The sequence below is a fragment of the Vigna angularis genome, chromosome 11 (genome assembly GCF_016808095.1).
Source record: "Vigna angularis cultivar LongXiaoDou No.4 chromosome 11, ASM1680809v1, whole genome shotgun sequence".
NCBI lineage: Eukaryota > Viridiplantae > Streptophyta > Magnoliopsida > Fabales > Fabaceae > Vigna > Vigna angularis.
The window spans coordinates 246,357-267,998 of NC_068980.1; the positions used below are offsets into that span (position 1 = coordinate 246,357).

The 21,642-nt window shown below is 32.7% G+C and overlaps 2 protein-coding genes across 4 annotated transcripts; both read left to right on the forward strand.

Moving 5' to 3' along the window:
• Positions 1-589: 589 nt before the first annotated feature.
• On the forward strand, positions 590-9,007 carry LOC108333208 (nudix hydrolase 3-like). 2 transcript variants are annotated; one of them, XM_017568585.2, is made up of 22 exons: positions 590-661; positions 1,807-1,854; positions 1,948-2,103; positions 2,216-2,293; positions 2,404-2,491; positions 2,689-2,798; positions 3,123-3,204; positions 3,597-3,683; positions 3,923-4,029; positions 4,474-4,645; positions 4,724-4,962; positions 5,070-5,151; positions 5,645-5,710; positions 5,874-5,951; positions 6,045-6,140; positions 6,753-6,859; positions 6,973-7,141; positions 7,367-7,450; positions 7,655-7,749; positions 7,841-7,931; positions 8,307-8,453; positions 8,738-9,007. In XM_017568585.2, exons 2-22 carry the CDS (start codon positions 1,814-1,816, stop codon positions 8,789-8,791), a joined length of 2,229 nt encoding a protein of 742 aa, XP_017424074.1. In that variant the 5' UTR covers positions 590-661; positions 1,807-1,813; the 3' UTR covers positions 8,792-9,007. The 2 variants fall into 2 exon arrangements, with proteins under 2 accessions (XP_017424074.1, XP_017424075.1); XM_017568586.2 differs by having other exon boundaries at positions 591-661; positions 1,813-1,854.
• A 4,771-nt stretch (positions 9,008-13,778) lies between these two features.
• LOC108334110 (threonine--tRNA ligase, chloroplastic/mitochondrial 2) lies at positions 13,779-21,005 on the forward strand. 2 transcript variants are annotated; one of them, XR_001832648.2, is made up of 9 exons: positions 13,779-14,100; positions 14,320-14,466; positions 14,583-14,730; positions 17,316-17,569; positions 17,652-18,029; positions 18,271-18,579; positions 19,231-19,431; positions 19,898-20,053; positions 20,632-20,770. XR_001832648.2 is itself a non-coding variant. In XM_017569757.2 (8 exons), exons 1-8 carry the CDS (start codon positions 13,846-13,848, stop codon positions 20,890-20,892), a joined length of 1,953 nt encoding a protein of 650 aa, XP_017425246.1. In that variant the 5' UTR covers positions 13,782-13,845; the 3' UTR covers positions 20,893-21,005. The 2 variants fall into 2 exon arrangements, 1 of the variants encoding a protein (XP_017425246.1); XM_017569757.2 differs by lacking the exon at positions 19,898-20,053 and having other exon boundaries at positions 13,782-14,100; positions 20,632-21,005.
• The last annotated feature ends 637 nt before the right edge of the window (positions 21,006-21,642 follow it).

Consider the following 21,642-nt stretch of genomic DNA (forward strand, 5'->3'; position numbering starts at 1 on the left):
TAGAAAATTCAGATCAAGTCAAAATAATTAATTCATGAGGATAAAATATGATTATTAATAATTCGATTGTAATTAGTCATTATTAATCATAAATTCGTTTTAAAATTTATAAATATAAGTTTGAAATAAAAAATAAATAATTTGAATTTATTGTATCATTAATAGTTAAATGTCAAAAATTGACTTTGATATTCTTTATAAATATCATTTAATTTGATTAGTTTGGACTAATGAGTGAAAAAAACAAAGATAATATTGAAACATAAAAATATCACATTATACCTTCCAAAAAAAAGAAAAAGAAGTTTTATATATGTTGAAGGAATCAAGTTGCAAATTGCATTAACATAAGGTTAAAAATATAAGTTAAGAAGGAGAGTGTGATTGATATTGGTGCCAACTATATGAAAAGGATTTATGAATGCATTGAGTGAGTGTATTATCTTCTGCAGATGATGCAGAGAAAAAGACATGGCAGTATTACATATCATTGAGACTGTGTCTTCCATTATTGGCATTGCCAACTCAATCACTCGTGTTCATTATAACAATGTTATTTTATTAATTCTCAACCATTATAAAACCCTCACTCACTTTCTCTTTTCCCATACTCTCTCTGCTTCCCTTATTATAATATATACCACTTCAGCTACCAGCTCAGGTCACTCAATCTCTCAACTCTCTTATCATCTTTATCAAACACTTTCAAATATTTACTTATTTCCATTTTCAACTATTATTGTCATTTTCTTAGTTTTGAAATATCAATGTGGATGCTGTTATCATAATCAAGACCACATGTTCATTTTTTTAAATGTATATATAATGTATATAAACCCAACAAGAAATTTGTTAATCCTTACCTAATTATTATATGTATAATTAATTACCTTGTATTTCGTAAACATAAATTATTCCCTCACAAATTTGATAGATTATTTAGCTATTGTAATATGTCATTACAGCAGCACAATAATTAAAAATGTAAGGTTTACATTTGACAAGTGTATGATGTTTTTCTTTGTGATTAGCAATTCTAAGTGAGGAGTGATGAAATAATGAGTATATATCCCTTGCTTATTTTATTTTATTTCCTCGTGTAATGGTTAGGGATCAGAAATTCGTGATTGTTTTATATAAATAGCTCAAACTTATTATTAAGTTACTAGTTGGAATCCAAAATAAATTATTCATATTTTATGTAGTAAAATTTGGTAAAATAGTTTCTAAATTAGTAGAGAAATGTAAAATGACATATTTTATAGATTTTTTTCTTCTTCTCAAAATAACTTTAGATAATTGTAATTTTATATTATTAAGTTTTAGAACAAGAAGACAACGATAGAGATATTTTTAGGCAAGAAAGTGAAAAACATGTTAACTCTAGTGTTGAGAAGAAAGAAAGAAAATATGAAATTGTATTATTAAATTATTAGAAGATATAAAAAGCAATAAACTAACAACAATAAGATATAAGCTTGTTATAAGAATATAACAAGTTGGAAGATAGTAAAATAAATCAGTCGATCAAACATTCTTAATTTAATTAAATAAACGTGTATATTAGTTAAATGAGATATGAATTAACCTAATGTTGCATTAAACACTCGAGTTTGCTTTTTGTTGTAGGAAATTTTTTTGTTAGAGCGAAGTCATTTTCATTTGATATTAATATGAAAAAAAGTACACTTATAATTTTGAAGTTAACTTTTTAGTATCAAATTCGAATCACTTAATATGTTTAATATGTTTTTTATTATTAAGAATTAAAAAAATGTGAATTGAAAAGAATATTATATGTATCAGGAACAGAATGGGTGGAGGCGAGGTTGAAGTTGATGTTGGGAGTAAGAGGTGTGGTAAAAAATCTAAGATTAAGCAAGTAGTCGATTCCATAGAATTTATGATGCAGTTTTAAGTATAATGGGTTTGCGTTGATTGTGATAGTGGGAATAATGCTGTTGATCGTGGTGTTCATGTCTGGATATTCGCTGAAACCACACAAGAATTGCTTATCAAGCAAAGTCACAATCGGCCTGGGTTGTGGGATCTCACCGCTTCTGCTCCCATTCCGCATTCTCATTCATCGCTTGTTACTGCTCGGTAAATATGTTTAATCATTCATTCATTCCATTATAATTAAGTTTGAGCATTTTACTTCAACATCATCTTGGTATTGAAGTGCGCTGTTGTATATGTATGATTGAATTTTCAGAAAGGAGCTGAAGAAACAGCTGGGTTTAACCCTTCCCAAGGATGCATTTGAGTTGATATATGTTTTCAATGAGGATGGGTGAGTAGATCAAATTTCAACACTTGCTTAACTTTGTGCTGTTTTTATCGAATAACGCAGTTCCTTAATTTAGTCATCTGTTGAAAATTTGGTAATAACTTTACATACAGTGATGAAAAAAACACGAAGAAGGAATCTATCGACGTTTATCTGGTTACAACTATTGATCCAATACCTTTGGAGGCCTTCACTCTTCAGGTGAACATGTATAAGATGTTATTGTCTGATTCCTTTTGTCACAGTTTTTTCTCTTTAAATAACCTAATAAACATGTGCTTAACCTACCATAATCCAACATCATTTCTATGTATCCCACACATCTGCTATTTAGTGCTTTGGAGGATTTGTTATACATTCTGTTTATCTATGTGAGGAAATGTTTTTTGTTGTGCCAGGAAAAGCAAGTGTCTGCTGTAAAATATCTCTCTTATGATGAGTATAAAGGGCTTTTAGCCAAGCAAGATTCTCGACAACATGCTCAACTCTTTGATATAATTGAAAATAGGTATGTTAACATGATATATACTGATGCAAAAATGGAAGGAGTCATACATATGATACAAAAATCTAAGGCGAACCGAGATTTGTTCTAAGACGAAGTTGCATACCCTAGATATGCAGCAGCCAGTGACCATCCACCTTAATCAAAATGAAGGTTTCTGCCTAAAAGACAGAGTGTATATTGAATTTGTTCCAAATTAATGTTGCAGAGAGTTCCTTTAAACTCAAATTGCCTACATTTATACGCCTATTTAATATTCTACATAGGGAAACAAATATATATATATATATATATATATAATTCATTTTGTGGTATATTTTTTTGAAGGTACAAAGAGAATACCGAAGCTCGCAGTTCAACTTTGCAAAAGCAACTAAGTCGTTACGCTCCTATTTCCCTTAATGCAGAGGTTAATTGTCTTCGTTATTTATTTATTTGTTATATTATACACTGACAATTATCCATCAATTTCTTAGCTTATGTTTCTTTTTTCTCTCCATTTTCTTTTCGTTAATTTGCACAACATATATATTTAATATTTAAAGCATGACAGTTATGACTTATAATCATCCTTTTGCAAAGCACAGTGTTCTCTTCAATGGTATTCCAAAACTGGTATTCTACCATTCGTTTGTTACATTGAAAGTGGGAGATGAAGGGAAAAGAGTAAACTTGTAACGTAATGGATGAATATTGAAATTTGTTTTGCTCTCTTAATATTAAAACTTGTTTTGGTTTTATTTTTAGTTATAGTTGAGATCATGAAATAACATAACATGACTTTTATTTTTGTTTTGCCAGTTAGCGGGGCTTACAGATTCAGATAAGGAAGCTCTTGTTTTTGTTGTCAAGGCTGCAGCTGTTATCGATGAAATTTTTTATTTGCAGGTTCTAATTTATGGCATATATATTATGGTTGTGTGTGCAATGATCATTGTTCATATACCTTGTGCTTGTTGATTTTAATTTAATAATATGTGCAATAATTTATTTGTATACCTTGTGTGTTGAATTTGTTTTTCTTTACTGAATTCAACTTCATCCATATATTGTAGAACTAATATTATGGATATGTTCACACTAATCCATGTCTAATTATTGAAATTTGACTATTTATTTTCTACCAGTCTTGGTACAGTAATCCATCACTTAGAGATTGGTTGAAGGAACATGCTGATGAATCAGAGTTGAATAAGTTGAAATGGTCCTATTATTTGATTAACAAGAGCCCGTGGTAAGTCATTGAATTTATTCTTTTAGCTGACTAGTGTGATTATTTGGCAAAAACAGTTCAAAAGTAGTTCAATTTCTTACTTTTTCTGACATAATGATGTAGAAAAGTAGGATTGATTCCTTGTAGACCTCTTTGGTGCCAACAAGTTTCATGACTTATAAAGATGTTATGAACGTCTGATAGGTTAACATCTATAATGACATTGTGTAAATATTTGCACACCATTGGACCTCTTCTCGGTGGAGACAACACAAGATAGACAGACATTAATTCTAGCTTATTCTGTGCTTCACATTGCCTATAAATAGTAGCTTGTGTACCATAATAGGAGTTTGTCAAAGAAACCCTTAAAGACTTCATCATGAGGACCATGAATTGTTGATTGAGTTCATTTGAGTACAATTAAACTTCTCTTATGCTAATGGATGAATTCGTTGTTGACAGGTCTAGTCTTGATGACGGAACTGCGTTTTTGACGACTGCAGATTCAGAAATAAGGTTACTTTCTAATGCAACTAAACCTGTTAAAGGATGGAAAGGTCTAGAATATAGAGCAGCATTTCCGTTGCCAAAACCTCTTGGTGCGAATTTCTACCCTGCGGATATGGACAAAACGGTAAATGCTAAGCAAATGATGCCAAAATGAAATTATACTTCTGTAAATATGAGAAATAATAAGCTTTATTTCTTGTAGGAGTTCGAGACATGGAAGGAGAATCTAGAGAAGGATCAACAAAAGGAGGCAACAGGCTTTTTTAGTGTTATTAAAAGACACAGTGAACTGCTTTTAACTTCTGAGACCTCCGACTCGAATAACAAAGAAAGTTATGATCATGATCTATATATTGTGCCTTACTCAGCAGAATATAAGTCTCTTCTCACGAAAGCTGCTGATTTATTGCATAAAGCTGCAGATATTACCCAAACACCAAGGTCTCATGCCTGCTATTCATCCTCTTCTAAAATCCATTATTGGTAAACTCAATGCTAAACATGGCTTACTTATAAATATTTGTTAACTTTCTTTTTTTCATTTGCAGTCTGAAGAGGCTGCTACATAGCAAGGCTGACGCTTTCCTTTCAAATGATTATTATGAGTCAGATATGGCTTGGATGGATTTGGTTAGTCACATTCATTACTTTTATGTTACAATCATTTCAATTACTTAGGTTGATTAACTATATATCCGATCAAGTAATAATTCCGTGTTCTAACCACTTAATTATCAATGCTAATTATGATTTACTTAAGCTGAAGGTTAAAATTCATTACTAATTAATGTAATATGGTAAGAAGAACATTACGTACTATTGTAACATTTGTATAAATTATATTGTTGAATTCTCTTGAATAATGTTTTGTTAATAAACCAAACTTTATTATCAGAGTACTTGGTGTACAATAATCGGGTTATGTAACTGAAACCGAAGTGCTCTGATAAAGTTCTAAAAATGTTCACAGTGATGTTTGAAATCCTCGTTAATTACTTCTGTCCCATGTATACGGTTTCTTCAAATCTAGTACACTACATTGTTATTCTTGATAAAAAAACATTCGGTTTTCTGACAAATTTTGAATCATATAAGTATCTTTCACCTTTCAGTTTTTGTGCAGAACTCTAAATTGGAGGTCACAATTGGTCCATATGAAACGTACGAGGATAAACTTTTCGGATATAAGGTCATATTTAATCTACAAGTGATTTTTAACAATTTTGAACTTCCCTTTCATTTGATTTTTTTATATGTTTCCACGAAACCCACTCACCCTTAGTATTATCCAACAAAATAAGGAATTGATGGTTTTTCTCAACGTGTGTTGACTTATCATTTATTTTCTCCAGGCTTCCTTTGAAGCATTTGTTGGAATCAGGGATGATATAGCTACGAGTCAGCTGAAACTCTTTGGCGATAATCTGCAGGTGCTTTTCGTTAAATATATTAATTTTAATACAGATGGTGTGTGTATTCTAAACTTTGCGTTACTAACATTTTAATTCAACTTGATATTGAAGCTTTTGGAGCAAAATCTTCCTCTCGATGATGTCTACAAATCCAAAGATGTGAATGCAGCACCTATTCGTGTTATTAAACTGATCTATAATGCAGGGGTAAAGATTGTCAATATTTAAATTTTGAATATTCTGATTTTTATCATCATAAAAACAAAATGGTTTCCTTTAATTACTTTATTGCTATTATAAATATAAATTTGAACTAATTATAAAATATCAAAATATAGCATACTTTAAATTAATGAAATTGCAAAACTCTACTCTGTAAGCATTTTTTAAAAGCAAAAAATAGAAAGTTAATTAAGAATATACTTAAATAAGTTTCTACCTAAATTAATCCTGAACCTTCTAGAGAAAATTTAAGAATTAAAAAAAAAATTCATCATTTTCATAAATTAAAAGTAACTTAGTTGAAATTAAAAAAAAAATTGAAAACCTATACAAAATAATTTCTACGAATGAACTCAAACTTAAATTAATTACGAAAATTTGTTGAACTAAGTCCAACTTAAAAAAATAAATATAGTACACCACAAGACATAGAAATGGTAAACAATAAAATTCAAAATCTAGCTTAAGCAGTAATTATTTCAAACGCACACGAAAATCTTATATGGTTTTTGAAATTTACTACATGTTTTCATCGGTAATATTATACTTATAGTTGCACAACATTAAGATGAAAGTTTTACATCACTATTGTTTCAGGATGTCAAGGGACCACAAATTGTTGCCTTCAATCTACCAAACGATGAACGTATAGTAAAAGATCGAGGAACAGCAATGGTGATGCTTAAGAATGTTTCAGAGGCGAAGTAAAATTTCTAATTTTTGTTCACGTTAAAACTTGCAGATCTTCATTTGTTTTTTCTTCATATTTTTATGAATGAGCAGTTAATGTTGGCAAACACATGGAAATTCTGAACAGGTTCGAGCGTATTCTTCAACCAATAGCAGAGCACTGCGTGGCAAAGGAGCTACAAGAATTTGTAGATTTTGAATCATATTTTACCCATACAATTTGCCATGAATGCGTCCACGGGATTGGACCTCATTCTATAACACTCCCAAATGGTCAGAAGAGTACTGTGCGATTGGTGAGTTTAATTAATTATATGCCATTTCTAAGTGACAAATTTCATTAATAGTTTTGGAAACTTTTACGGTAAAATTATATATGATGGTGGAGTTAGTGCAGACAATTAACTTCATTTTTTTTTTCTGCATAAAATTACAAGTGTCGATATATACTAGTAGGGATCATTCTTAGATGGCATAGTATGAATGTAGCATTCATGACAATATCTTATCTCTCCGTATAGGAATTGCAAGAATATCATTCAGCTATGGAGGAAGCAAAAGCTGATATAGTTGGTCTCTGGGCATTGAGGTTCCTAATCTCTAAGGTTAGTTATTAAATATACCATTTTTCTCTTTTGACAGAAAAAGAAAAAGAGATTACAGAAAGGTTAGGGAATTCAGAATTGGAAAGTTTAGATCCTTATAGTAAAACCAAAAATTAATATGCTTGGTAATTACTGTAAACTTGAAAGCAGGCTGTGATTGATACAGTGATTAATGTGGGGTGTCATGTATTTTATGGTGATCAGGGTTTGCTTTCTGAAAGTTTATTGAAGTCCATGTACGTTTCTTTTCTGGCTGGGTGCTTTCGGTCAGTTCGTTTTGGTTTAGAGGAAGCTCATGGGTAATTAAGTTATATGCAAAATGCTTGCTCTCTCTACTATTTTTTGGTTACTTATTTTTCTGAGCCAATTCCATTTCATGCATATTGTCAGAAAAGGACAAGCATTGATATTCAACTGGTTATATGAGAAAGGAGCCTTTTTCCCACACTCTCAAGAAACAATTTCTGTTGACTTTTCCAAGGTATTGTTGCTCCAAAACCTCACATCATCATCATCTATACTTCTCTTTTTCCTTGGATTCTTCTATTAACAAAGACATTACATTTTATATATATATATATATATATATATATATATATATATATATATATATATATATATATGCATAATGAGACCTCAACTTTCTTTATCAAAAATCTTAAAACAAAGAATTAATGATCTTTATCTTTTTATTTATTTATATTCAATATGAAATTTAGACTCATCCTTAAAATTCTAACCATACGTTTAATTGAAAAAGTCATTTCCTAAATTACATCCATTTTAGTAAAATAAACCTATAATCTTGACAAAATAATTTTACATATAATAATTAATTATGTATTTGTTGTTCAAGACTGAAAGTGCAGTTGAAAGCTTGAGTAGGGAAATACTGACCACACAAGCCAAAGGTGATAAGGCGGCTGCTGGTTCGCTTCTCCAAAAATATGGTGTCATTTCAGAGCCACTCAAACTTGCTCTCCAAAAGTTGGAGAAGGTTCAGGTACTACTTTATGCCGAACTTTTCATAATGGTTGGTGTAAAAGTATTTTACACACGCAATTAATGAAGAAAAACATCATTATAAAGATCACTTTTAAAGTGGTTGTGACAAAAATAATGTGATTTTATAACAGTTTATGTATAAAAAACATAAGAGTATATAGTTAACAAGTAACTATTTATATTTTAGAACAAGCTTATCATGGTGAGAGATTGATATACCTCGTATTTCGGATTAAAATGGATTGTAAAAATTTCTAAGTGTTGTTTTTATGATCGAAACAGGTACCAGTTGACATAGCTCCAAACTTTCCCGTTGCCAAGAAAATATTGCAGTGAAGATTGGAGAATGAAGATGCAAAGAAGTATATGCTTGTCGTAATTATCTGTGTTACCTCTTTTGATTCGATGAAATAATGGAGCTATCTCCTCTCTTTTCTATTCATAAAATAATGTACTTTTATATTTTGTTTCTGTATGTTTGTTGATGCTTTGAAATGGACAACAATAGAATAAATGTGCCATTTGTCTGTTATGAATAAGAATTTATATTTATTCTAAAATGTTATTATCTTATTTCTATTTTGTCAGTTAATATATAATTTTAGAATAAAAAATTATAAAAATTAAATGTATAACTTTTGAAAGGGTATTATTTATTTTATTTTGTGCGTGGAAGAAAAATCTTATTTTGATATTTATGTAATTATATTTTTTTATATTTGACATTAAAGAAAAATATATATTTTTTAATATTAAATATTTAATAATATCATATTTTTTATACTGTGATTTTAATTTTTTTATTAATTTAGTTAATATTTGAAACTATAAAGAATTTGACATAGGTACAAATACATGTATGTTTCGGTTGCGAGGTGTGAGACCCTAGATATTTAACGCACCAAAATCCCACACTTTGAACCTCATTTAATGCACTGTGCCACGTCAAAACCCAATCTGCATGCGCCTGCCATGTGTCGCTGAGGGAGCGTTCCAGATCGTTGGTGGAAAGCAAGTGGCATGCAGAGAATGGACGTTCGTCCTGCGGGAACGCTCTCTGCATTCTGCATGCGCTGACGCCATCTGTCACGTCAGGAGTTTCTAAAAGCTGTAGTGGAAGCCAGGTGGCCGTACGTGGTTGCATGGTCGTTCGGCGAGGAAGAGAAAATGATTTCTCTGAAAAACACTTTCTCTCATTTCTGCATTCATCTTCTTCTCCACGAAACTCTGGCCATTTCTTTTCTCCAGCTTCTCTCTAAACTCTTTTCATCTTCTCTCTAAGATCACTCACCACCAGCATCTCTACTTCCATTTCAGAACCGTAGGATCGTTCACTGTGTCGTGGGCTTTCATTTGAACCGAGCGGAACTGAAATCTGAACTGGTAAGTTTTCGAACCCTAAAACGCTCTGTTCAGAGTTGCATGCGGACGCTGGTCCTGCTGCATGTTAGAGTATAAGCTGAGTTGGTCTCCGTTTCTTGTGGTTAGATTTAGTGAAACATTCGAGAAGCACGTTGAGGGTAGGAATCTGTATTTGGACAAGTTAAACGCATTCGCTTAGGGAGTTCATTGCTAGACCAGGTAAGGGAAGCTTTAGTAATTTAATTTAATACTTGTTTGATGTGTATGAAATGCCTGAAGTATGCTGGATGTCTGAAATGTATGAAATATTTGATGTTTAAGTATGCATGAACGAGCATGGTTGCACTGGATGTATATGATGAATATTGTTTGGAACTGTATGCTGAGAATGAAACGTATGATTTGGAATATGATTAAGTTTCTGTATGGTTTGAAATGATAATAGGAATTCTGTAATGTATGAGATTTATGGTGGAGAAAAATCATAAGTTATGAATCGTATGAAATCTGTAAAGTCATTGTAAATTGAAAAATCTGGAACAACATCATTTTCTCTGATTGAACAATTACGCTCGTCCTTGTACGGTCGTATACCGTTCGTCTTCTCTAAATTTGAATTAGAGTTAAATTCTTTCTTTTGGAAAGTATTCTGTCTTCGAACGAGCGTCCCCATTTGAAATGCTAATTGAGTGTTCGTCCTAAGTGGCGTTCGGTCTTAGACCGAACGCTCGTTCAAAAAGATAAATGATAAATAGTGTTCGACCTTATGTCGAGCGTGCGTCTTTGGTAGCGTTCGACCTTATGTCGAGCGTGCGTCTTTGGTAGCGTTCGACCTTATGTCGAGCGTGCGTCTTTGGTAGCGTTCGACCTTATGTCGAGCGTGCGTCTTTGGTAGCGTTCGACCTTATGTCGAGCGTTCGTCTTTGGTAGCGTTCGATCTTATGACGAGCGTTCGTCTTAAACGGCGTACGGTATCCTACCAAGCGTTCGTCCGAAATAGCGCTCGGCCTTATAACGAGCGTCCGTTCTAAATCGCGCAAGGTCTCCTATCCAGCGATCGTGCAAATTGAATAATTATTGATTTTTGAAAGCGTTCGTCCTGATTCTAAATAGCGTTCGTCCCGATCACAAATAGCGTTCGTCCTGACTTCTAAATAGCGTTCGTCCTGACTTCTAAATAGCGTTCGTCCCGATCTTAAATAGCGTTCGTTATACAGATAATTAACGTTCGTCCTTTTAAAGAAGTGTGACTAAGAATGAGAGTGTGATGTTGAGTGAATTATGATGTGTGCGAACCATAAATGAGATGAGATTATGATCTTGGAATTTGAACGAGCGTTCCAAGGAGGAACGTCTCTATGAATGATTATGATGAGTTGTAAAGTGTGACCATGGTAAAATCGCTGATGGCTGATCATCCTGATATTCCGTGAGTGCTCTTCTCAGGTAGAGGAGAGTAGGTCATGCGTGGGAATGGCAGGAGGCCCTAGCCCTATTGAGTACTTTGAGGCTGATAGGGTTAACCTCGGTTGACAGCTGATGAGGGTCCCAGTTACTACACCAACCGGGTGCATGAACGCCTGCGGTTACATGGATTCACACAGTCCGGACGGTCGGTCTTAGGAGAGTTTTGGATGAATTATATTATGCTTTGATGTATTGATGCATGTCTTGTGTGTTAAATTCGTATGTTAAATTGTATGTGATATGTATGAATTAAATTACCTAAGCTTACCCTTGCAATTTCCTTGTGTTGTCTACTGTTTATGTACGTCCGTCTTGTCAATGCAATGATCATCCGTTGTGGATGTGAGCAGATGGTGAGGCGCCACTTGAAGATATGCTGGAAGAAGAAAATTTGGCGGACGCCAACCTAGTCGAAGTGGAAGTTAAGGCCGAGCAGTAGATCGCTCGTTTTTGTAGTTGTTAATAGTTTTGTTTATGTTTTAGGACGTTCGGTTACTTATGTTGTAAAACCGTTCGTTGTTAGCGTTCGCTATTTTTGGGACTCGACGTTGTAACGCTGTACTCCTAGCCGTTCGGCTTGTGTTCTTGTTTAGCTGTAAAAACTGTTGACTGTTTACTGTTAATTGTAATTAATTCTAATTAATGGTAATTACTATTTATTGGGATGTTACACGAGGTCGAGTCACTTTAAACACCTTCACAATTTGTTCTTTGACGTCGTCTGGTCACGTTTTTCGGTTTCCTCTTTCGCTCTTCTGTTCGGGGATGTACCTGTTAAAGGTGCTCTGGCTTAAGTAAGTATATAGTTCGTTTGGTAACTTTAGATCAGTAATAAATGCGCAGTAAATGTCCATCACCTACCTCTTACCTTTCACCTATATTTATAGTTTTTGCCATGGGCTGAGATTAGTGAGATCTTAATCACGATCCAATTTCGGCCCAATGACTTTAATCGCTACTTACCTTAATCTTTGTGTCAATGACTATAGGATCTCTACGGCCGTTCATCCTTGACCGTCTGGTCAGATTAGTCATACGGTAGTTCTATGGCCGTCTGGCTAGATTAGTCACATGATAATTCTATGGTCGTCCGGTCTATATGGTAGAGTGTATATTTGTTCTCTTGTAAGTATGAAGATGAGAAAAAAAAAAAACATACTTAGGATTGTAGAGTCATCCCTACATCCAATTCTTTCAAAACTCATACATAAAAATTTTCCATTTTCCTAAAATATATAACAAAATGATTGAATTTAAAAAGAAACAGATAAATTTGTAACAACATAACCAAAGAGAGATGGAAATTTTGAATTAAGTAAGACTTATTTGAAGTAATTAAAATGATGAAGACTATGGTACAATATTTTCAATGTATACCATGTGAAAACTCACAAAATAATTAATAATTTGTTTCCATTATATCTCTGTTTATTTACTTTTATTTGAAAAATAGTGTGACATAAAAAGTTTTTAAAATGCTTCTTGAAAGGTTTCCCTCTCTAATAACAATTCCAAATGAGGTTTATATATATTATGTATAGCGAAAATATATAAATTACATGTATTTGCATTTATATTATATTAAAAATGTGATTTTATTATTTTTATGAGTAATAATTTAAAAAAGAAATATTATATGTACATAATCTTGTAAAGTTAATATTAAAAAATTATGTAGTTGTTACTAAAAGAAATTAATATTTTAAAATATAAAAAAGTTATTTAACCATTCATTTTATTAAATAAATTAATACATTATTTTTTATTTATTATATATTACATACTATAGGTGTGATGTAATAAAAAGGAAAAGAAAAATAAAAGTGAGATGTAAGAAAGCAAATTTATGATATAATCCTTATACCAACTTTTACATTTTATTCATTTGAATGAATTTTTTGGGGGAGAGTGTTTGTTTTTGTATATTTGAGTGAATTTGAAGTAAGTGAGAGTGAATTTTTTTTAATCTGTCACATCAATCAAATTCTACTTCCAATTTTCACAAATTTTACTTTCAAATCCAGCCTCACTTACTTTTAAATCTATTCAAATAAACAACAAAAAATTTAGTCTCAAATTAATTCAATCACTTCCCTAAATTCATTCAAATGAGCATTAATAGAGTTTACATTAGGTCAAAACGTTATAATTAGTAATCATGATTATTTTTACTTAATAAGATAAGGTTTAATGTCTCAATAGGTCCTTATTTTTACCCAAAATTTCAAATAGATCCCTTTCTTTTTCGACATCTCAATTGAGTCCTTACTTTTGTAAAATTGAATTAAATAGGCCATTTCTGTCAAATTGAAATGTCCTATTTGATTTAATTTTACAAAAATAAGAACTCAATTGAGATGCTAAAAAAAAAAGGACCTGTTGAGATACTAAACCATAAGATAATTGTCTCAACGATACAGTGTTAATACTATCTATATTTTCTACTAGACCAGCATGTTTATTTTAATAATAAAATATTAATTTTGGTTATTTTGTGGACAGAAATGGGATGAAGTGAGCTATTTTCATCATCGTCTTCTCTGCTCTTCAGTTCACTCAAAATGGCTACCTTAGCGGTAGCAACAACCTATTCACTTTCTTCTATCGCTCCCCTTAAACCGCGATGCCGTTTTGGTTTTCGTTTTGGTTCCTTTCTTTCTTCCCACACAAAGCTAAAATGCTCCTCAATCGCCACCACAACCACAGTCGCTGTCGCCACCGACCCTACGGTTTCGGTCAACCCCAACTCCAACCCTAATCGGGTTATTCTGCCTTCTAACGAATCATCCGATAGTCTTCTCAGAATCCGCCACACGGTAATGGGAAAGCCAATTCTGTGGTTACTGGGTCTTTTTGTATTCTTTCACTTTCAAGTTATTATTCAACAAGCTGCAGCCTATGTAGACAATTTCATATGCAACAAACTTATAATAACAAAATAATATCAGAGGAATATCTAGAATTTGAAATTATTGTTTTAATTGTTGTCCTATTATCATGGAGATGATATGTTTGTTATTAACGTTCCTGTACAGTGTGCACATGTGATGGCAATGGCTGTTCAAAAGCTATACCCCGATGCAAAAGTCACAATTGGGCCTTGGATAGAAAATGGGTTTTATTACGACTTCGATATGGAGCCTTTGACCGATAAAGATTTGAAGAGAATCAAGAAAGAGATGGTAGGCAGAGTCAGTCCATTAAATCTTTATGTTTTGGGATCTCGCATTTTTCTTTTCATGCTTTGCAACTCTGCACAGAACTGCTGAAGGGGAACGCAAATGTTTGTCATATGTAGGATCGGATTATTGGAAGAAATTTACCTCTTCTAAGAGAAGAAGTCTCAAGAGACGAAGCTCAGAGAAGAATATCGGCATTGAATGAACCATACAAATTGGAGATTTTGGAAAACATTAAGGAGGATACCATCACCATATATCATATTGGTAGTGTTCTTGCTCTTTTCTGTTTTTTCAATTCCCTCTTGATGAAACTTGGAGTAAAAGGGTGAGAGAAGATAGACTTTAGCGGTGAAAAAATGGTGACCACGGGCACTTAATTCATGAATGTTATGCTCTATGCATGTTTATGCTACACATTCGAGTGAAAACATGGATAAAAATTGGTGTGTGGACGGACAGGATAACTTCATGATAACTAGACTTTGTGTGTGTATGTGTGTCTATTTGATCTTGTCATTCGAGTGGAGCATAAATTATTATACTTTGAAACTCTCCCTCTTCTTTTGGTGTGTATGTATTAATCTTGCCCAAATTGTTTATGATGTAATCTGCCCTTATTAAAAAGAATAAGTTAACATATCCATACATCACATATGGTCTTTAGTATTAAACTCTAAGGAAGAGAGAAACATTGAGTTGAAACTGTGTGTTTTTTATTAAACACAAATGGTTTATTCATATTGAGAAAAAATTACCGATACAATAAATAGAAAATATTTGATATTCCCTAATAACAAAGATATGATATGAGAATAATTAAAAACATTCCTAATAATACATATATGTTTGATATTCTTGATTATGAAGGATCAATTAACTATTTCTATAATCATTACACTCCCACTCAAGCTAGAGTGGATGAGTTGTATATGCCTATCTTGTTGCAAATATAATCAATCCTTGGTCCTTAAAGATTTTGGTGAATATGTAGCTAGTTGTTCATTAGAGTTGACAAATCTAGCGGTGATGTCTAGAAACTTCAATTTTTGTTTTATGAAATGGCAATACATCTTAATATGTTTGGTTCTCTCATGAAAAACTATGTTAGAGGCAATGTATAATGTTGCCTAGTTGTCACGTACAAGGTGCATTTGGAAAGTTTCTTCAAATTTATGTTATTTAAGGAGTTCTTTTAGCCATATGAGGTCACAAGTGACTAATACCATCTCCCTGTTTTATGCTTTTGCATTTGATCTTGCTACAACATGTTTTTCTTAATTTCTCACGATATTAAATTACCTCCAATTACCTTGAAGTGTAGTGTCTATCGCTTGGTGACCCTACCCAGTTAGCATTAGAACACTTAACAATTTGAGTATTTCCCGTACCTTCATAAATGAGGTTCTTTTTGGGAGTTTTCGTAATATACTTTAGGATCTGCTCAACTGCATCTCAATGATCTTGACAAGGAGAATTTAAAATTTGACTTACTATGTTCACTATAATGGCAATGTCAAAACTAGTCATATTGAGGTTCTTTAGCTTACTAACTAACCTTTTGTATCTCCAGGGATCAAAACATGATTCTCCATGGTTAAGTACAAGTTTGACACTTGGATCCATTAGTGTGTCCATATCATCCCTGTATCTTCCAATATGTTGAGAGCATATTTTCTTTGAGATATGGCCAAACCATCCTTGGATTGCACCACTTCTATACCTAGGAAATACCTTACGTGTCCATAATCTTTTATTTAGATCTTTTTAGCAATACATTGTTTTAGTTGTGCGATGCCCTCCTTATCACTACATGTGATAACAATGTTGTACACATGCATTCTTAGGGAGAATGATCAACATGACTTTGTACCATTCCAAATTGGTTGGTGACAGTTCTAAAATGCCCAAACCATGCATGGCATGATTTCTTGATTACATATTAGGACCTGCATAATCGACATATCACATTAAATGAAATCCCTAATCAACAAATCTAGGAGATTGCTCCATATAGATAATTATGATGATGATGCAGAAATGCATTTTTGATGTCAACTTGAAACAAAGTTCAGTGGAGAGTACCTACAATGGAAAAGGGAAGTCAAATATATGTCATTTTGGTAACAAGAGAGAAAGTATTAGTATTATCTCGGTCATATATTAGTGTTTTGTTGCAGGTGGGAGAAATATCCTCTTCTACATATATAATCTATATATTTTTTACTATATAGAATCAACTCCTTATTTATTTATTATAACAGGTAGAATTATGTCCTTGCTGAGATGGAAATGAAGTGATAATAGGTCTCATTATGTGTACAACAAAATTTGTTAGACGTATTATTCCTGTAGCCATTACCAATCTCATAATCACCCACACTGGTGTCACTAGTGGTTTGAGCCATAACACAATACTTTGATTCTCTGCTTGATCCTGCCACTGCATTTTATTAAATACCCATATTTTAATATGGCAAGAATATGTTTCATATTATTTGCTTAAAGTTGGTAATTGTGCAATGTTTCTGTTTACCCTTAATCAATAAGAGAGTTAATTTTCTTAGCTTTCTCTAAACTACATGAACACTAAGCCTAAGTACTTAGAGCGCTGAACTTCTTCTGCATCTTTAACATGATCAATTAACATGCTTCAGCAGAATGAAAATGGACAGTGTAATGTGTTTGATATTGCAACTGTGAAGATGGAAGTGTAAAGTAGAATAACAATGACGTGGCAAGGATGTGCTCAGAGTGCTGCAGGTTTCAAATTGCATTAAAAAAGAAGTTTTTGCCTCGGGTGTATCATCTGCCTATTTTCTCTTTCATCATATATTATTTTTCTCTTATAGGCAACGAATGGTGGGACCTTTGTGCTGGACCTCATGTTGACTCTACTGGAAATATCAATAAGAAAGCAGTTGAACTTGAGTCTATTGCTGGAGCATACTGGAGAGGAGATGAAAGAAAACCAATGCTTCAAAGGATATATGGTACTGCATGGGAGAATGAAGAGCAGTTAAAAGCTTACCTGACTTTCAAAGAGGAAGCTAAGCGTCGAGATCACAGGCGCATAGGGCAAGATCTTGATTTGTTTTCTATACAGGTACAAGAAAGGGTGCTGCTGTGTTCAGGTTTCCTTTTATTATTCTTATTTCAGGGTAAATAACTTTGCTATATTCATGCAGGATGATGCTGGTGGGGGTTTAGTTTTCTGGCACCCGAAGGGAGCTATTGTCAGACACATAATTGAAGATTTCTGGAAAAAAATTCACTTGAAGTGTGGCTATGATCTGCTGTACACACCACATGTGGCAAAAGCTGATCTTTGGAAGATCAGTGGCCATTTAGACTTCTACAAAGAAAATATGTATGATCAGATGGACGTTGAAGATGAGCTTTATCAGCTCCGACCAATGAATTGTCCTTATCATATTTTGGTGTACAAAAGCAAACTTCATTCCTATCGCGATTTCCCTATTAGGGTGGCAGAATTGGGAACTGTTTATAGATATGAACTGTCTGGAAGTTTACATGGCCTTTTCCGTGTCAGAGGTTTCACACAGGTTTGCATAAAATTTGTTCTTAACATCAACTTCTACATCGTAGACTGTCAGCCTTGGTTCATTGGTGTGGTTGCACACTTTGAACTGTCCTGAAGAGTGACAATTGCAAAAGATGAAGCCACCCTTTTTTATTTTCCTCTAAAGTATTCAAGAAATTGCTACCTTGGATTTCTAATTTTTTTTTCGCACATTGCATGTTGATATAATGGTTTTTGTTTGACTTCAATTTCCTTCTCTACAGGATGACGCACATATATTTTGCTTAGATGACCATATTAAAGATGAGATCAGAGGGGTCCTAGATCTTACTGAACAAATATTGTTGCAGTTTGGTTTTGACAAGTACGAAGTAAATTTATCTACAAGGCCTGAAAAAGCTGTGGGAGATGATGATATATGGGAGAAAGCTACCACTGCTTTGGAAGATGCTTTGGATGATAAAGGTTGGAGTTATCAAATTGATGATGGAGGAGGTGCCTTTTACGGGCCAAAGATTGATATCAAGATTGAGGATGCTCTTGGTCGGAAGTGGCAGTGCTCAACCATACAGGCAATTCTTGACCTCATAAATTTTTCAATATAAAGGCACATATTTGCCTTTGCCTAATAGCTTAATGTTTTAGGAGATTTTGTCTTAAACAGATGACTTTTCCTGTTTTGGGAAGTCTTCTTTTTAGCCTTTTTTTACTAGGTCTGGATGAACTTATGAAAGCTTAGAAAACCCATATAAACTACTTTTGGGTTCCGGCTCATGAAAATAAGCTGTTATAATAAAAGCTAGAAATAGCTTAGTGATTACTGTTGCAATTATAGTTATACTAAAGTTATTTACTTAGTTATCAAAATTTGTTGTCTATCCAAATGGGGCCATATATTAGAGTTTATGTAACCAATTTGTCAGGAATATTCTGCACTTCCCCGCCCATTTAAACTAGGTACATTTGGTCTCTGCATTTTCCATGCTTTTAAGCCCAAAGAATTTTCCATGAATTGGGGAAGTTGCAGGTATAAAATAAACTATTCACATACCTGCATGGGTTATCTTATCCTTTCTCTTATATATCTCAACTCATCAAGGGGTGCAAACTTGTGGCTCTTTGGTTTATTTCTTGAATATTGGTTGCCTTGTCTTGAATGGATCAATTTGCAGGGAACTATTTTGCTCTTGGCTTGACTTAAAGTTCATTTTAACTTAAAACAGGTTGATTTCAATCTACCACAGCGTTTTGACATCACATATGTTGACTCAAATACTGAGAAAAGAAGGCCTATCATGATCCATAGAGCAGTGCTTGGATCATTGGAAAGATTCTTTGGTGTTCTCATTGAGCATTATGCTGGTGATTTTCCATTATGGCTTTCTCCAATACAAGCTCGAGTTTTACCTGTTACTGATGCCCAGGTAACATAAAGTTTGACTATTAAGAAATCTTTGGTCTATTCTACGTACTGATCATATTTTATTGCAGTATGTACATTATACGCATTATTAGCATGTATCTTCTTTATCTTTTAGAAGCTTTCTTAGATTTCAGGATTTCACAGACAAGTTGAGAATTCTCGATATTAATTTACCAACTTCAGAGGGAGTTTTGTAAATAGAGGATTATTAGGACAAAAATATCTTCCATATTTGCTTAGAAATTGAGTATCTTCCTATTAATTTTGCACATTTTTATTTCCTTATTTTAGAGAGTTTGGTTGTTACAAATAGAGGTGATGAGAGTGTAGTTTGTGTGATTGGTATCAATAAAATAATTATTTATTTTCTTATATAGTTCAAGTAAAATTTGAGTAATTTACATACTAAGACCTCCTGAGGCTTTCTCGAGCTACATTGACACTTTAATTTTTTAAAAACATTACAGTTACACCGTGATAAGGGAGGCCATTGTAATGGTGAAAAAAAGTAGGGGGTGTCATTGTAATTTATGGCATTTTTGCTAAACGTCCAGCAGAGCTATTCAAGAAGAGCAATTTGAGGGTGGAATGAGGAGGCTCAAAGGTTATTGCAGACCCTTGTGGTAATAATGAAGAACTTACCATAGTTAGTGATGCCTAATTTTAAATTACAATTTGAGGTGGAGATCGATTATGTAGGAAGACAATTGGCACATAAAGTTATGTATTTATGAATAGGAAAATACAAAGAGATGGACGTAAACACATTATATCTAACAAGAAGTAAAGAAAGACTGATCAAAAGGCTTTAAAGTACTAGTTAGAGAAGTGTGTTCTTGATGGGGGGACTACATAAAATAGGTTCCTAAATTACTAGAGTACTATTTTTAGATACAAAACAATTCTGTTTTGCATTTTCTTTGTAATTGTTTTTTGTTTATTGCAAGTCAGTTGTCGATGGGTGTATGTATGGATTGTGTTTGAGTTTTTCTATCAATATTTTGTTCCTATCAGATTTACAATGAGACGCATTTGTTAGTTAATTTATAATTATCTTCACTTTTGTTTATAGATACTGAAGTGTGTTTATGGGGCTATCAAGTTCCTAACAGGAGAGATTGTTTCTTTTCTAGATACGATAACAGACAATGATAAGTGAATTAATGGGGAATGTTTTTCTATACTATATCTTCTCATGCAGCTTGAATATTGCAATGGTGTAGCCAACAAACTGAAAATGTATGGAATCCGAGTTGAAGTTTGCCATGGAGAGCGCCTACCTAAACTCATAAGAAATGCAGAGAAGCAGAAAATTCCTTTGATGGCTGTTGTGGGTTCAAAGGAAGTTGAAACAGAAACAGTGACAGTTAGATCTAGGTTTGGTGGGGAGCTTGGGACTATGTCTGTTGATGACTTTATTAATAGAATAAAGTTGGCATCAGAAAACCCTGTATCATTATGAGACTATTTTAATAGGAAAAAGATGGTCCTCTTATTGTTTATGTATGTGGAAAAGATCGGCAGTGATGAACATTTGAGACAACATACTTTGTATATCATTAGATAATTATTGAATCAGCAGGACCATTTACATTGAAGAACAAAAGGCTCTGGCTTTTCGACTAGGGAATCTAGGTTTTGATACAACAACATATTCACATTTGTTGCATCCTTTTCGGATCACTTTTACTTGTAACCTTGAACTAATTTTTTTGTCAACTTTTGAATACAATTTACGATAAACCTGCTTACAAGTTGTTTTAGTGAGCCAGTTAAAGGAATCTAACAAAGAATTAGTACAAATTTCAATAAATTAGATCTACAAATTAGTAATCTTCAATTGGTATACATCTTACATGTAATTATTCTTGTAGGAAATTCAAAAAATAGAATGAACCAAATAGGAATCACAAAAAATGAATTCGTCGTTATGTTATTAATTGAACTAGTTCAGATTTTCAACAAAAAATAAAAATAGCGGTGACTTGATAATATTTTTTTTAACTTGAATAAAAGATGGGATAATATGTAAATATTTATCTGTCTTTAAGTTCATACCTTTATTTTTTTTAAATTACTAAAACATTTTCATAATTTATCAAATTTATATTAATTTGTCTCTTAATCTTTATTTTTGGAATTTATTTTTAAAACACATATTTATCATTTTTATTTATTCTATAATTATTTAACTTTTATGTAATTGTTATAG

Excerpts from the sequence above, each read along its gene's own strand:
- LOC108334110 (XM_017569757.2), top strand. The coding sequence starts at position 13,846 with ATGGCTACCTTAGCGGTAGCAACAACCTATTCACTTTCTTCTATCGCT. Across the intron at positions 14,467-14,582 it reads AGAGAATCAAGAAAGAGATG|GATCGGATTATTGGAAGAAA; the intron begins GTAGGCAGAGTC and ends TGTCATATGTAG. Across the intron at positions 18,030-18,270 it reads GTGTCAGAGGTTTCACACAG|GATGACGCACATATATTTTG; the intron begins GTTTGCATAAAA and ends CCTTCTCTACAG.
- LOC108333208 (XM_017568585.2), top strand. The coding sequence starts at position 1,814 with ATGGGTGGAGGCGAGGTTGAAGTTGATGTTGGGAGTAAGAG. Across the intron at positions 3,684-3,922 it reads ATGAAATTTTTTATTTGCAG|TCTTGGTACAGTAATCCATC; the intron begins GTTCTAATTTAT and ends ATTTTCTACCAG. Across the intron at positions 5,152-5,644 it reads ATATGGCTTGGATGGATTTG|AACTCTAAATTGGAGGTCAC; the intron begins GTTAGTCACATT and ends GTTTTTGTGCAG.